The following is a 15,411-nucleotide window of genomic DNA, read 5'->3' on the forward strand; positions in this document are numbered from 1 at the left end:
GAACGGCATGGAGGGGGGGGGGGGGGGGGGGGGGGGGGGGGGGGGGGGGTGACGAGTGAGCGGGGTGGAGGAAGGAAACAGGGGAAAGAGGAGACGGCGAGGATCAAACCGCGCAGGGTGACGAGAGGAGGAGGGCTTCTTCTTCAAGAGATGGAGGAACAGAGTGGACCGATGGATGGAGGAGAACCAAACCTGTGGAGAACCCAGTTCTTCTGCCTCAGGCCTCCTATTAGTGGACATTCATCCTCGGAGCTTGGGAAAACTCAATGTCTCGTGTCTCATTTGTTGTTTACTCAGCAGCAGGCGCACAACGCAGAGAAAGGGGGAATAAAGCTGTAACACAGGGCACTTGTACTAATGAAGTGCGTATCCAGCCTTGAGATGGCGAATGTGCGGCATTCATTTTTTAATTCCGAGCTTGATGAAAAGCTGCCATTTCAGCGGCGCCCCCTCGTTGCAGCGCCTCCAATCAATCCCATGTGCTTTCTAGCAACGCCAGCGGGCCGCTAATCTCCAAGCAACAGCCAGATATCCAGGCAACACAAAACCCTGTTGACCACACGACCAGACCTGGAAAATACAGAACCTGATCAAGTGTCCAGATTCGCTTCTGTCCATTTTTGAGTCATCTTTGAGCATTTGAATGCTGCTGGGTCTCGAGGTAATAGGCCTATTAGCCGAGCAGCCGCTGCTCCTGTTTCCGTCCCTGTGGGACAAACTCTGGGCGTAAATAGACTTCTATTCTATTCTACTTCGAGTCTCGCTGCTTCAAATTCCATGAAGATCATTAGAGACGTGTGCGTTCCCGGGTGTAGTCAGGTGGGGAAGAATGTGAAGAACACCTGGAGCTCAACGCAACACACACCGATACGTATATGGTGACAAAATGTTTGCATCCACTATGAAAGAAAGGACCTCTCTCCGGAAACGTGGACGTCATCAGCCCTGCTTTTGTGAGAATGGACAAAGATGCAGTACAGCTGTGGCCGTTTGTAGCCTCTGAAGTTACTGATGTCGTGAGCGAGAGCATGCAGGTCAGCGAAAGATGCGGCGGCTCCGTGGCTGCAGCGGCGTTAATCTGGGCGTGAGCCCGGCTGCAGTACGTCAAATCAAGCATCCATCTCCACTGAGATGTCCCACTGATCCCCCGCCGAAATAACCCCCAGCTGCCCCGTGCTTCCTTTTTTTTCAATAAACGCCTCTGCGCTTGTCTGTTCTCTAAATATGGGGGATCGGCCCGCGGCGCACAAGGGGACGTCCATCGGCGCCTTCAAACGGAGCTGGAGCTGAGGCTGCTTCTGATTGGCTGGCTGGCGTCTGAGGAGAAGGCGCATGGCCCAATCCTGGTGAATTTGAGGAAAAGTCTCCCGGGACCAGAGGGTACTTATGAAGGAGCAGCGCCGATCTGTGTGTAGGAGGAGGCCCTTCGTTCGCCAGCGCCTGGGGTTCTTACTGGTGTCTGTCCGGCTCGACCCGCCAACATGGTAAGAGCCCACAAACCGACCGTGGTGTGGATCTGCTTCTGTTTGGACACTGGTAAGGGATGAGGCCAAGATGGAGTTTATGTCGCGACGTCGCCTCATCTGCAGCACATCTGGATGGGCCGATGGAGTCTCCTTCTGGTTTTAATGGATTGAGTTTGTCGTTTGGCTGCTTGTGTTGTTCATCACGCAAACAGGCAGTGAGTTTCTCTGCTGTTGGGAACCTCCCGCGTCTGTACAGTTCAACTGCTTTTGTTTCTATCACTCTGTGACTGGGCTGTTGTTCCGATTGGAGGGCGCGATACTAAAGATAGACAGCACATAGTAGAGTAAAGTGAGAAGACGCGCCGCCCGACTGTCCTAAATCGGGGCGTTCACCTTGAGAAAATCCCTCCCAAATCCTCTCCCTGGGTCACCTCAACTTAAATAGCTCTAGAGCGAAGCGTTGACGGGGTTTGTGTGGCCTCCCATATCTCACGGCATTAATGTCAGAGCAGAACAAGGACTACTGTTTTACGAACCTCCTGAACTACAGAGGAACCGCGTCCTGTGAAAGCATTAGAGGCCAATGCCTTGCTCTTGTCTCATGAACTGGTGTTGGTGGTGATTCTATATAAAACGCTCACTAAATATTCACTATACGGTGAGAAACGCTTGGCTTCGAGAGGCCTTCCCCTTTAAGAAGCATCCAGAACCAGTGCAGACAGCTGGTGGGGGATTAAACATGACTTCTTACCTGACATCAGGCTATTTCCAGTCGTTGGCTGTCACCTCATCGGTGATGTTGGGCCTTTGGCTTTACACTCCTCTTTTAGTTCTCTCGCTGGCACAGAGGCCTGTAGATGCTGGGATGCTCAGGAAACGGGTCACTGTGTGAGGGTGTGAGTGTTCTGGAGCTAATGAAGGTTTAGAGACGCTTTCAGACCAGTAACAAAACCTTTCTCTCTCTCTCTGTCCTTTCACCTGCATCGTTCCCCTTTCCCACCTTGATTCATCCTCTGCTCTTAAGCCCACTGACGCCCAAAGCGATGCCCGCTCCTTCCTGACAGAGGAGATGATTGCAGGTCAGACCTCCTCCTTCGTTACAAAACCCATTGCTCTTTCAATTAGTGTGATTATTGCACCTCTCTAGCTAATAGCGCTTTGCTACAGGTGCTTTATAATGTTCGAAATCCGATAAGTACCTTTAAAAATGCCTCCGCTGTGATTATCAAACTCGCTGACACCATTAAATTGTTCCTTTCTTCTATCAATATGCTTTTATACTGCACATGTAAAGTGGATTGCACTTAGTAAGGTCTGCCACTGATTTTTCTACTAACCTTTTCAGGCTGCAACGACCAATTGCATCTGGTGCTAAAATGGGAACAAACGGGGAAGAGAAAAATGGGAAATGACATGTTTTTAACATTCCTCTAGCAAATGGATTTTTGTTCCGTTTGCAGCTTATAATGTAATGTAAAAAAAAAAGTTTGACCCTAAGATCCAGAAACTGCTCCTGTGCAGAATTCAAGGCCGCCTTTGACATGTTCGACACCGACGGTGGCGGTGACATCAGCACCAAGGAGCTGGGTACCGTGATGAGGATGCTGGGCCAGAACCCGTCGAGGGAGGAGTTGGATGCCATTATTGAGGAGGTGGATGAGGATGGTGAGAGCAAGGTGGAATCCAGACACGTTTATTGTGCTGAGATCCGTGGCTCCATTTCCACTTTCACGCCTCACACACAATCAGATTACTGTTTAATGCACCTGTTGACTCTGCCCTCAGGCAGCGGCACCATTGACTTCGAGGAGTTCCTTGTCATGATGGTGAAGCAGCTAAAGGAGGACCAGGCTGGAAAGAGTGAAGAAGAGCTCTCAGAATGCTTCCGTATATTCGACAAGTATGACCTTCACTGCTCCCACCAACACGTTAGTGTGTGATGAGGCTGAAGTGAAAAGCTTATAACAGAACAGTGCTGATGGTTAAAATATCATTTCCTGTAGTTGTGATTTATAAACCATTAGATTTGAGATCTCAAGAGAATTTAAGGCCCAAGATCAAGATGTAGTGGAATTGTCCCAAATTTGAAAGGAAATTAAAAAGCTGATTGATTGTTAGCGCGAAAAGGTTAGTTAATAAAAGTAATAACCCTTTTATTCACAGGAACGGAGATGGTTTCATCGACCGAGAGGAGTTTGGGGAAATCCTCCACCTGACAGGAGAACCGGTCACAGAGGAGGATATTGATGAGATGTTTGTTGAGTCGGACTTAAACAAAGACGGAAAGGTTGATTTTGATGGTAAGATTAAACATGTAGCATGTAGCACGTAGCCTTGGATGTAGTTTGTTATGGGACTGAGCTAATGGATTGAGGTGACTGCATCTTTAATCTGGAACTTTCATTTTTAATGGCGAAAACAGCTGTAAAAATACCTGAATATTTATCAGAAGTTCTCTTTTCGACATGAGGTAAAAATAAATTATCAAATCTTTCATTCAGTGTGAAACTACTGTAGAATCAGCAGCCTGTTATATGAAGTTATGTATAAACTGAAGTGACCTACTGTTATTCATCAGCGATCTACTTTAAGTTCAGATTAGCAAGTAGTGGTTGAATTAAAGAGACCTTTCAAGAGGATTCACAAAGATATTCACAAAGGGCATTTCATGTTCAGGAATAATTGCAGGCAATTTGAGCAGAGAACCTTCCCTTTCAGGGGATCAGAGGTGTTGGGACAAAGCAGATCAAAGGTCTCGACATGATATTTGTAGGAGACATTGGTGTTAATTGTAGAAGTAGTAGTGATTTGTGGGTGTACAGGGCGACGCCGCTTTATTGTACATGAACGACCTTAACCCCACTGTAAAAGCAAATGTAGAACCTTTGATGGCAATGAGAGTGAATAGTTTATAATAGTATAATACTAATCAGCTTATTTCTACAATTATGTCACTTTGTCCAAATACCTTGAATACTTTATTATTCAAATTTTAGGTGGTGGTGTGCAAAGGTAAAATTATGAAATCAGCTCCATTGTCACATTACTTGTAGTGTTAAATGAGCCTTGCTCAAGGACACCAGAGTACTGTACTATAGTTCTTATGAGAGTCAAACCGCTCAGGCTGGTTGTAACCCTGCAAATCCAGGGAGCTGAACCAGCAACTGTTCAGTCAATGTGATCCCAGCCTCCAGTGAAAGAACATGAGAAGCAGGTCACAGTTAAAAGAAATGTGTGTTAATGAAAATAAGTGACTTTGGAGCCTCCAAGGATATGATTCTAGTCTATTGTTAGTCTGATGGATGAGTTAAGGGCCGGGTAATGACTGACATCATTTATCTGTCCAGAGTTCCTGAAGATGATGGAGAACGTCCAGTAACGACGCCAGCACGACATTCCTTGGTGACCCTTCCTCAGAGAGAAAACAAAGCCGCGGGAGATCTGCAAAGAGCAAACACTAACGTCTACACCTCCCCCACAACTATGGTTATGATGTCGCTTCCGAGACCTTAAAATGGACACCTCGCCCCCCCCTCCACTCTCTGTCATGGTCTCGCATGCAGCTTTTTGAGGATATCTATAAATATCCGTTCAAACCTTTTAAGACGAAGGAGCATTCCCCCTGCCACTCGCGACCTGGCCCCCCAGCTGTCCCCTTGGCACCTGCTGTTTCTTCAGAAATGCTACACCAGCTAACTATGCCCCCCCCCCCCCTTCCAATCTCTCCTCCGCCCTGTTCTGTGGTTTCTGAATAAATCGACTTTCTCCTTCCACTCGCTGTTAATCTCCGCTGATTCTTGTGCCACGCATGCCTGACCTGTCTAACGTGTGTTACGATCACAGGTGAGGCCGCGCACGCCCTCACACACCCACGCACACACACATACATCCTCCCTTTACGCGCATTAACTGGTCTCGTCTTCCTGTTTGAAAAGAGTTGCCATTCTGCACTTTACAACCTCCCTTCTTCTTTAAAGCGAGCAAACTTTATCTTAGGAACCTATAAATTCTAGATTTCAAACTGATCTCCACTCATTTGTTCTTCTAATGGATCTGTTAGAAGGCTCAGGCGTCCTCATGCAGCCGTCTCCAGACAGAACTCAGTCAGATGATCGCAGGCCCAGATTCTCCCTCTGGAAAATGCAGGTCTCTGTCTGTGTATATACCCTTCTCAAGAGCAACATCCCTCCCCCTGTGCTGGTGGCTTCTCTGCTTCTCCGCACCCTGTCCACCTCTCCTGCCTCTCACCCTGGACCCTCCCTCCAGGATCCGGCCTCCATTTAAGGAGCAGCGGGTTGCGTTGATCAGGCGACGTGAGCCCGAGACGTATGGCCGCCGGCCTCACATCCCCTTAAATCTGCTGCTATTTAAGGCACAGCTACAGGGGTGGAGGGACTGGAGGGTGGAGAGGTGGCTGCGATTGGACTCCATCCCCGCAACATTTCTGTGCTGGTTTTGGGTTGCACACCCAGATTGCAGCACCATCATCGCAAAACCCCAAACCTCCAAAATCACCGGCTGCTTGTTCCCTTTACAAAGCCCAGCAAACTGCACCATCTGTAGTTTATCGTTCCTTATCAATCATATCATTTCTTACATTTTAGTCATGCTTCAGTTGAATTATTTTAAGAGGCTACTGATCAAAGCTGATGCAGTATGAAATTGTTTATAACAACAATTACATTAATTCTTTTTTGAGAGCACACCTCTGATAACATCTACTGCTCCTTCTAACTCACTTCTACTGACTACTTTAACTACTTCTTCTGTGCATGTTTGCATTCTCTCCGAACCTTTTGACTTTCATTCTTCATCTCCACTCTTTCCCATAAACCTCCCTGGACTCCAGAATTGCTAAAAACTCCCCCTTTAACTCATTTACACTGTTAAACTTGCAACTTGAAAACAAGAAACAGGAGCGTTCCTTCCCAAAGTGTGATTGGCTTGCCGTGGCCCCAGAACCCTAAAAGTTCAGGATACTAAATCTGGAGGCCTGTGAGAAGCAGGGGGCGGGACCTGGCTGCCCCGTTTAAAGTGTGTCTGAACCTTGACTTGACGTCTAGTCTCTCTGTTGGGGTGCACACGGATTGACCACTCCTTTGGGCTTTTCTTTTATCCTTGGATATTTGGGGGGGAAAAGCTAATCCGCAAACATGGTAAGACCAATTAGTGCAAATGAGCTGTTGGAGTATGACAACTTGGTTAGTCAATCAACAATTTGAAAATTGTTTTTTTAGAGACAGAATAATATAGCAGTAAATGCATAAAACTGCATGTTTCCTTCCGTTTACGCTTAGATGCTATTCTACTTACCTACTTTACAGATCACACATTTAAGCATCTTTTATTGCATTAAATAAACTTATGATTACACATACATATGGGGCAATTGTAATTATTTCATTCAGTTATTTTGACCCTCGCATGTTTGCACAAAATTAAACTTGGGTAACGGAATAGGTGTCAGATGTTAAAGTGCGAATGCTGCTTAGGCGACACATTCCCCGGCATTGGATGTCCTCAGGCCATATACAGACAGTCTAATGTGTTGATCCTGAAATAGCCGGGCTAATTTTCAGCAAGCTCAAGAATGCTCTTGGCACGCAGCCACCAGACCCAGATCTCACATGACGCATGAAAACATGTTTCAACAAAAACTAGACAAAATATCTGCTGTGCGTAATGGCACTTTTATCCTCCCATGGTAAGATTTTAAATTTGTGTCGACAGCAGTTTTTAAATGCTTTTTTTAATGAATTATTGGAGGTCTTGAAAAGTGCTACTGTAGCCATAATGGGAAGATTTAGTGAATTATGGAATGGAAAGAAAAATGGAAAAATAAAAAATGAAATATGAATATGAAATATGAGAAATGGAATAACGGATGTAAATGAAAGATGAAGTCACAGCGTGGCCTTCGTTTTCTTCCAGACTGACGCGCAACAAGAGGCCCGCTCCTACCTGAGCGAGGAGATGTTGGCTGGTGAGTCTTAGTAATGTAATGCTGGTAATGTAATAGATTACTTTTGTAACCACGGGCGATGGTTGCTTCCAGCTATCACGCCCTCGAAATAGAACGTTGAATCAGACGTTCCAACATATTACTTTTTGCCATTTTCAGAATAAACATTTTAATGCAGAATGGACTATAGCGAAAAAATGTGTTAAAAACGCTGTTTACCTGTTATTTCTCCAGAGTTCAAGGCCGCCTTTGACATGTTCGACACCGACGGTGGCGGTGATATCAGCACCAAGGAGTTGGGTACCGTGATGAGGATGCTGGGCCAGAACCCGACAAGAGAGGAGTTGGCTGAGATCATCGAGGAAGTCGACGAGGACGGTGAGCACCCGTGATTCTGTCCGAATCCGACACACAGTCGACCAGAACCCCTGCGCGCAAATTAAGCTTTACGCACAGCGAATAAAGAATTACAGTTGTGCGCAAAGACGAACCAGCCGCTCTGCGCGACAATTATGAATCACTTAAGTGGCGTGTACTTCTCAGGTAGCGGTAGCATCGACTTCGAGGAGTTCTTGGTCATGATGGTGAGGCTGCTAAAGGAGGACGAGGCCGGCAAGAGCGAGGAGGAGCTGGCAGAATGCTTCCGTGTGTTCGACAAGTACGCACACGCTGTTGTTGACAGCAAACACAATCTGTTTACGATTTGAAGACTTGGTTTATTTGTTCTCGGGTTCTCGTGAGTCCCACACACTGCTGTCCTTTGCGCAGGAATGGTGACGGCTACATCGACAGAGAGGAGTTCGCCCTCATCATCCGCAGCACCGGCGAGTCCATCTCAGAGGATGAGATCGATGAGCTGATGAAGGATGGAGACAAAAACAACGACGGCATGCTGGACTTTGACGGTACATTCTTGATGACGATGACTGACATTTTCACTTGGTTTAGTGTTATAATTAAAATCTTAGGGCGTCGCTATTAGGCCAATAATGACATAACCTATCTTTATTTTCCAGAATTCCTCAAGATGATGGAGAATGTGCAGTAAAACCGGAAAGACTCATGGACATTCCTCCTCCCCCCTGTGAACTCCCATGAACACACATGAATCCCCCACTCAAACTACTCCTCACTCCTCCACCTGCACCTCCTCCCCTCCCCTGTCCACCTGGTTCGCTGCCTCTCTTCTTCTCCATCCTTATAGTCATCCTCAACAGACAGCTAGAGCACCCGGTGGGGGTCGCTGGCTGGGATTTGTATTCAGACAGCCAGTCGATGCTGCGCTGACACTGTAACAGGTGGCAGGATGGCACGGGTGCAACGTGGAGTTCCACTGCACACAGCTTTTGCAGTATGCATGGCGTGACATGTCATCAGTGACCCCCCCTATGCTGGTAAAGCTCTAATCTAGATATAGTCTAGATAGATTGGCAGCCTGTTACCTGCTGCTTAGACCAATTCAACTACTTCACTGTACAAAGAAGTTATTTGCTTGGGAAGAATAAATGAACTAACTTACTCACTTGTAGTTGGTCTGTCATATTTAAGGTCTGTGTAAAAATTTTGTTTTGAGGAATATTAATAAAATGTTTGTTTCTTTTTTTTGTCCATTTTGTTTAAACAACAGCTAGTGTTGTCGTTATGGCCTGAATTTGTGCAGAACATTCAGACTCAAATTTAAACATAACTTTTTTAAACCTGAAGTTAAAAGTAACTCTAGGTTTCAAATTTAAAATCAAATTTACTAAATGTGAGAAAAGACACTCAAAGTCTGCAAATGTCACAATGGTCATTTTGAGGCTATGCGATCTGGTTACGTGCTGCTTAAACCTAAAAATTTAATTACATTATTTAGACACAAAAAGTGTCAGTTGTCCAGATCCACGTCTAATGTGAAGACGTGGATTAAAAAAAATTGTGTTGCTGTGTTTTTGAGAACTGTTATTTGTGCATGCTATGAAAAACCATCACTGACTATATAAAAAGCAACATCTAAAAAGGTATCAAATTCAGACGCTGCACAAAAAGTAGAAAGGTAAAATTCCATTCCTCATGCACACGTCAATTAACGACTATTAAACATGGGTAGCAGTTTTCTTCATTCATTGTTGAAAGAGACCTCCGTGTCTTGTACTAGTTACTTTATTTATACAGTGCCAAATAGCACGATACCCGCTCCACTAATAACGACAAGTGAGATAAAAATCTAAAGTATTACAAATAAAAAGCGCCCCAATAAGACATTAGGACCCATAATTGGCTTCGTCGAAGGCTTTTCGGGCTCTCTTCAGCTCCTCGTTCATGGTCAGTAGGTCTTTGACTCTGGCAAACTTCCTGGGGTCCTTGCGTATAAGGAAAACGATGTCCTCCACCTGGACGCGGCCTTGGCGTCCGATAGACATGGCTTTGTGGGTCATTTCGGTAATAAACTCGATCACCAGATCCTCCAGGATATCCACGGACTCGGTGTACGGATTCTGGTCGTCTCCAAACCCATACATCATGCAGCGGAGCTCCTTGGAGAAGAGCCTCTTCCGCTTGCCGTGGCCGACGTCCACTCCGCTGGAGGCGTCCTCCAGCTCGTCGTCGAAGCCAGTTTCGTCCTCCTCGTCCGCCATTCTGCAAAAATGGCGTAGGTCACAAAATGCAACAAGCCGGAGCAAAATAGTCAATGTATTTAACGACAAATAAGCCTCACCTCGCAGGTTAGCGTGAAGTTACAATGCCGCGATCTGTCGTTTATGTTGACATCCGCTCTGGCTTCGTTGACTGAGGAAGAGATCGGTGGGCAGAATAAAGTCCTCTCTACAGGAAACACTGCCCCTGGTGGTCGCTTCTAGTACTGCAGTGTTTATCCCAACAAAGGAGAGCGTTGTTATTACTACCAACACCGCAAAGTTTGCATTTTCTTCTCATCCGTGTAAGGTAATCAATTTCCCTCGGTTATTCTACATATCATATTGCGCCTGATGTTGAACTTACTCTTGACAAGTGCTGTGCTGTTTGGAGACGAGGTAAATCAAATTTAATTTGAATTCAATTGTATTCATTTAAATTTAAATTTACAATTTTGCATCGCATTTTACATAAATTTTACATTACATTTTCGGTAGATTTTGTCCAATAAAGTGCAACGAGTCAGAAAAGTCAGACGTTTATCAAATCACACTCAGTCATTGTGGCTTTTGTGGATCCAGAATCGCTGAATAGATCGTGGAAGTTATAGGAACTCATTGCATCTTCGTGCGCGTGACTTGCACGTGACTGATCATCAACTAAGCTAATACTGAGTAATCGACTCGACGTAATTCGATATGTGCGTATCGTCACAGGAAAGGCACACGTAACAGGCGGGCACCAGTTGCAGAAGTAGAGCGATGATGTTGAAAGTCAACGGTCTCCACTCTGCTCTCTAAGAAAACCTCACTATTTGCATACACTTCGCCAATTAACCGATATCAACAGTTTACGTACATGTAGCCGGCTAATGGCAGCTAATGCGCTAGTTCACCCAACGGATCTGTCAAACTTAGCCAGACAAGCCCGTGGTGAGTACGGAGCTGATGTTAGCACAAACTACCCGGTGAGTGTGTTAGCAAACAGCTGGTGTTGGCAAATAAGCTCAGCTCCTATGTAGAAACTAGTTATCTAGTTGACTGTGCGTGACGATAGCTAGGTTAGCAGTGGATTAGCGGCTAACCTGACAGCTGACGTGTTCAACCGCTAGCTCACGGTGACGGTCAAACTTATTTAGCTATTCTAACAGCGACTCACCCGGTCCGGTGTCTCCCCAGCTCCACGGTGTGTCCTCGTGTAACAGTCCGCTATGGGTGAGAGGACGAGGGGCAGGCTGAGTGTGGAGATGACCTTCTCTCTGCAGTAGCTTCGGGTCCGGGCATCTCTCCATGGCGTGGCCGGTCCAGTTCATGTGCCGGGCGCTTCGCACCGTTGGATTAGTTCTCTTCTACTATGTCTTCTCCATAGGCATCACCTTCTACAACAAATGGCTCATGAAGGTAAGTCCGTTCAACGGTTCCTCTAGTCAACACGACTGCTTTAAGCACTAAACAGATTGAGGTACCAGAGTAAGTGAGGTATTTATTACTTCTACTCCAATAAAATTTTCATTAAAGTGTTACATTTTTTACACCAGACAATGATTCTTAATATACTGTAATATACTCGTACACTGTTTCATTGCCGTGTTATTAACCCACATTTACCAGCTGCTTTCTTTCTTCATGCCAAATCTCTAGTGTCAAATCTCAAATCAATATCTTTTGAGACATCCTGTGTCATCAGACGCTCACTTAGACCAGATGCAACCTGTTTTCTCAAATCTGCATGTGCATTAACCTATATAAATATGAACACACCCGTTAAATATACGGAGCCATGGTGGAAAATTAAACATGATTTTATTTACTTCTTGGACCTCGTTCCCGTAGCTTTAATACTCTTTTTCAGATTTCTCTCCTACTGAGTTGCGGACATTATGCTGCCGGTTACCCTTAAATATGTGGTAATTTACACTTTGAGCGTCCTAACTATCCTGTCTGTTTGTCTCAGGATTTCCACTATCCCCTCTTCATGACATTAGTTCATCTGGCCATCAACTTTTGCCTGTCGGCCCTGACCCGACGGGCCTTGCAGCGCTGGACAGGGAAACCCAGAGTCATTTTGAGTTGGAGAGATTACCTCCGTAAAGTGGCTCCCACAGGTAAGACTGCACAGAAGAAAAGGCAGTGACCTCTTATCATCACTGGCTGACTGGAGTTTCAGCGAAGCATACTTTGACCTATGTCCACATTTATATTACCTCACAGCTGATAATTGTAGCTTGCAGCCAATAAAGATGTTAACCATTTTAATTGAATAGATTAGCATTATATCTTACAGCTGATTATATTTAAAACCTGTTTTCTGCTTTCTTTGACTTTGGATGATTATCCACACAGTAAATTATTCATTTTGTTTAGCTCCTCAGCTTAAAGCACTGAAACAATTACATTCTTAGGTCAACTAATACTGTAATTCACAATTAACAGTAGTGCTCACATGTATTCTGTTTGTCGTACGCAGCCTTTGCAACAGCTCTGGATATTGGACTTTCCAACTGGAGCTTTCTCTTCATCACCATTAGCCTGTAAGTGTGAACCTCATCTTCTTAAATCGCATGTGCCCAGTGTTGTTCTGTCTAATTAGCAGGATGTTTTTTGTGATGTTACAGGTACACCATGACCAAGTCCTCAGCGGTGCTCTTTATCCTCTTTTTCTCCCTGGTTTTCAAACTAGAAGAGCCAGTGAGTCTCTCTTTCATTATTTATTGTGTCAGCCATAGATAGCGCTGTAGCTATGACGTCACAGTGTTGTGTTGGTATTTTACTACTGCTTACTTATGATCCTCCTTTTTTATAATACACTAATGACAAAAAGAAGGCTTTAGTTAAGTATTCATTCATCTAAGGGTGTAGGATCTATCTTCTGTTTCTTTGTTTTAGAACCCATTCCTGATCCTGGTGGTCCTGCTCATCTCAAGTGGTCTGTTCATGTTTACATTCGAGTCTACCCAGTTCAACTTAGAGGGCTTCATCATGGTGTTGCTGGCGTCCTTCTTAGGGGGGATCCGCTGGACTCTCACTCAAGTGCTCATGCAGAAAGCAGAGCTGGGTTTGTGACATTTTAGACTTTTAAAAATGCAAAACGCCTGAAAAATACATGCTTTAATTCCCAGTTGAGGCAAAGTGTTTAACATGCCCAGGGATGATTATGGCCCCATGTTTATATATATTTTTTTCCTGTTCTATTTTCCTGCAGGCCTTCAGAACCCAATAGACACCATGTACCACCTCCAGCCTCTGATGTTCCTTGGGCTCTTTCCACTCTTCCTGTATAATGAAGGTGAGATCTAGACTTAATGTGTGTTTGTAATACTCTGCCTTTTATCCTTTACACCTCACTGATGTCTACACTCATTATTTGAGAGTGGGAATTTAGTAGAGCGCAGAATTAAAGAATACACCACCTTCTGCTGTTCTTTTCTTTTTTTTTTGCTTTGGGTGTATGAGAAAAATTATTCTGATGACTTGATATGAATCTTGATTTAATCAAGTCTTTTATGAAGACAACAAAAATACCCTATGTTTTATGTCGCAAGGTTTAAGAGATCTGAAGAGAGTTGAATTGAATAAAATAATTTAATTAAATCTACATTCTTACTGCCTAATCACTCTCTTTCATTTTATTGATCTTGTTTCATGTGTCCTGTGCTGCCCAATCTCTGACTTCCTTCCTCTCTCTCTCTTCAGGGCTGAGCCTCAGTATGTCAGAGAAGCTATTTAGAGCGACAGAGCTTTCGACTTCCCTCTACACACTACTCACGCTGAGCATCGGGGGCTTACTGGCATTTAGTTTGGGATTCTCAGAGTTTCTGCTGGTTTCCAGAACTTCTAGCCTGACTTTATCCATATCAGGGATATTTAAGGTACTATTCAAAGTTGGTGTTTGAATAAGCTTAAAACTAAGAGCAGGAGAATCAGAGAACTGTAGTCATCTCTGATATTAGCATTACTGTTATATCATTGTTTGAAACGCTTTTCTTTTGCTCCTTTAACTCTCCTTTTTTACCTTGTAGGAGGTGTGTATTCTGCTGTTGGCAGCATATGTAATGGAGGACAGAATGAGTTTGCTTAACTGGCTGGGGTTCGCTGTGTGTCTGTGTGGCATTTCGTTACACGTGGGACTAAAGACATATTATTCCAGAAGTAAGTGGTCGTTTGTTTTGATGGATATGTATCGGAAATAGCAGTGAAAAACAACATATGTATATTTTCGCACCCAGTGCTTCTGAGAAACCTCGATCTAATAATGTGCAAAATGCACATGTTTTGTTTTTGAAGTATTTCAATAGTGCTGATAGTGTTGATCTGTTTTCTATCAGATAAGGGACCATCGTTAAGGCAGCTCAGCCGTAAAGGCCCTGAGCTAGAAAAGCCTTTACTGCATCTAAATGAAGACGAAGGAGAGAACTCAGCTGCTGATGAAGACGAGGAACAAGAAATCTTCCTACACTGACATTACAGGTTCTAGGTCAATGTCTACACTATTCATTCCTTGATACCTTACCTCCTCTATCGGATGGTTTGAACTAGCGCAACAAGATGGAGCAGCTTCTCCTTTATTTTATTTCTTGTCATTATGTCATCAGGACAGATCAGTGCCTCTGTATCAGCTGTACAAGTTGTGATGTTTTACCTTCAGGGAGCTTCCAAAAATGTAGCCTCTACGTACAAGTGTCAACAGAGTTTGATTTAAAGAGGAAGAGCGGTTAGCGGTTTTTAAAGAGATTTAAAGAGATTTTTGCCTGATGTCCAGGAAGATGATTTCATGAAGTTTAACTTCTGCTAAAACAGGTGAATATGACACCGATATTGGTTTGTCAGATTCACAGTTTTGATTTTTTTTGCTTGTTTTGTTTGTGGGCTAATTTATTAATGCTAACATACCATGAAATATAATAAATCAGATTTTGGCTTATTTTACATCAAATTGGTTTTAACTAAGAGGAAATAATTGTCCTTAAACTGAGTGTAGTCATTTAAAATAAAGAACTTTCCACAACATCTGGTTCAAAGTCAACCTAAGCTCTCAAGGACACAATTGCATCTAAAAGTAATTATCTTACCTTAATGTGCCTTGTTAATGTTACAAGGCTAAAGAAGACTGTTTTAAAAAGTCATTTTATCTGTCGCTTGGAGCTGAAAAACTTGGTGAATGTCCCTTTTTATTTCTTTGTCTAAAATGCAGCAAAAGTTACGTTAAATTGAGAAATAAAGTGAAAATGAATCAAATAAATGTTTATAAGTTTGTGATGCTGCATTTGTTATTGACGCCTGTAGATACCTTGCTCAGTCATTATTCTGATCACAATAATGACCACTATAATAAAACAGCTGAACTGCTACTGTATATAGACGATGGAAT

The 15,411-nt window shown here is 44.0% G+C and overlaps 4 protein-coding genes across 4 annotated transcripts; 3 read left to right on the forward strand and 1 right to left on the reverse strand.

The window, feature by feature from the left end:
- The first annotated feature begins 1,364 nt into the window (after positions 1–1,364).
- LOC114858635 (troponin C, skeletal muscle) lies at positions 1,365–5,239 on the forward strand. The gene is made up of 6 exons (XM_029156107.3): positions 1,365–1,484; positions 2,491–2,545; positions 2,988–3,131; positions 3,252–3,366; positions 3,630–3,766; positions 4,814–5,239. The coding sequence occupies exons 1-6, from the start codon at positions 1,482–1,484 to the stop codon at positions 4,843–4,845; spliced, it is 486 nt and encodes a 161-aa protein (XP_029011940.1). The 5' UTR covers positions 1,365–1,481; the 3' UTR covers positions 4,846–5,239.
- A 1,242-nt stretch (positions 5,240–6,481) lies between these two features.
- On the forward strand, positions 6,482–8,950 carry LOC114858636 (troponin C, skeletal muscle-like). Its single transcript, XM_029156108.3, has 6 exons — positions 6,482–6,622; positions 7,398–7,449; positions 7,663–7,806; positions 7,972–8,086; positions 8,197–8,333; positions 8,445–8,950. Exons 1-6 carry the CDS (start codon positions 6,620–6,622, stop codon positions 8,474–8,476), a joined length of 483 nt encoding a protein of 160 aa, XP_029011941.1. The 5' UTR covers positions 6,482–6,619; the 3' UTR covers positions 8,477–8,950.
- Positions 8,951–9,554: 604 nt separating this feature from the next.
- On the reverse strand, positions 9,555–10,269 carry taf13 (TATA-box binding protein associated factor 13). The gene is made up of 2 exons (XM_029156109.3): positions 10,127–10,269; positions 9,555–10,047 (listed from the first exon to the last, which is right to left on the reverse strand). The coding sequence occupies exon 2, from the start codon at positions 10,044–10,046 to the stop codon at positions 9,672–9,674; it is 375 nt and encodes a 124-aa protein (XP_029011942.1). The 5' UTR covers position 10,047; positions 10,127–10,269; the 3' UTR covers positions 9,555–9,671.
- A 1,041-nt stretch (positions 10,270–11,310) lies between these two features.
- On the forward strand, positions 11,311–15,296 carry slc35c2 (solute carrier family 35 member C2). The gene is made up of 9 exons (XM_029156105.3): positions 11,311–11,444; positions 11,998–12,148; positions 12,511–12,574; positions 12,659–12,731; positions 12,930–13,098; positions 13,246–13,329; positions 13,737–13,912; positions 14,063–14,192; positions 14,369–15,296. The coding sequence occupies exons 1-9, from the start codon at positions 11,334–11,336 to the stop codon at positions 14,500–14,502; spliced, it is 1,092 nt and encodes a 363-aa protein (XP_029011938.1). The 5' UTR covers positions 11,311–11,333; the 3' UTR covers positions 14,503–15,296.
- The last annotated feature ends 115 nt before the right edge of the window (positions 15,297–15,411 follow it).

Source organism: Betta splendens, chromosome 7, assembly GCF_900634795.4.
Source record: "Betta splendens chromosome 7, fBetSpl5.4, whole genome shotgun sequence".
Lineage (NCBI taxonomy): Eukaryota > Metazoa > Chordata > Actinopteri > Anabantiformes > Osphronemidae > Betta > Betta splendens.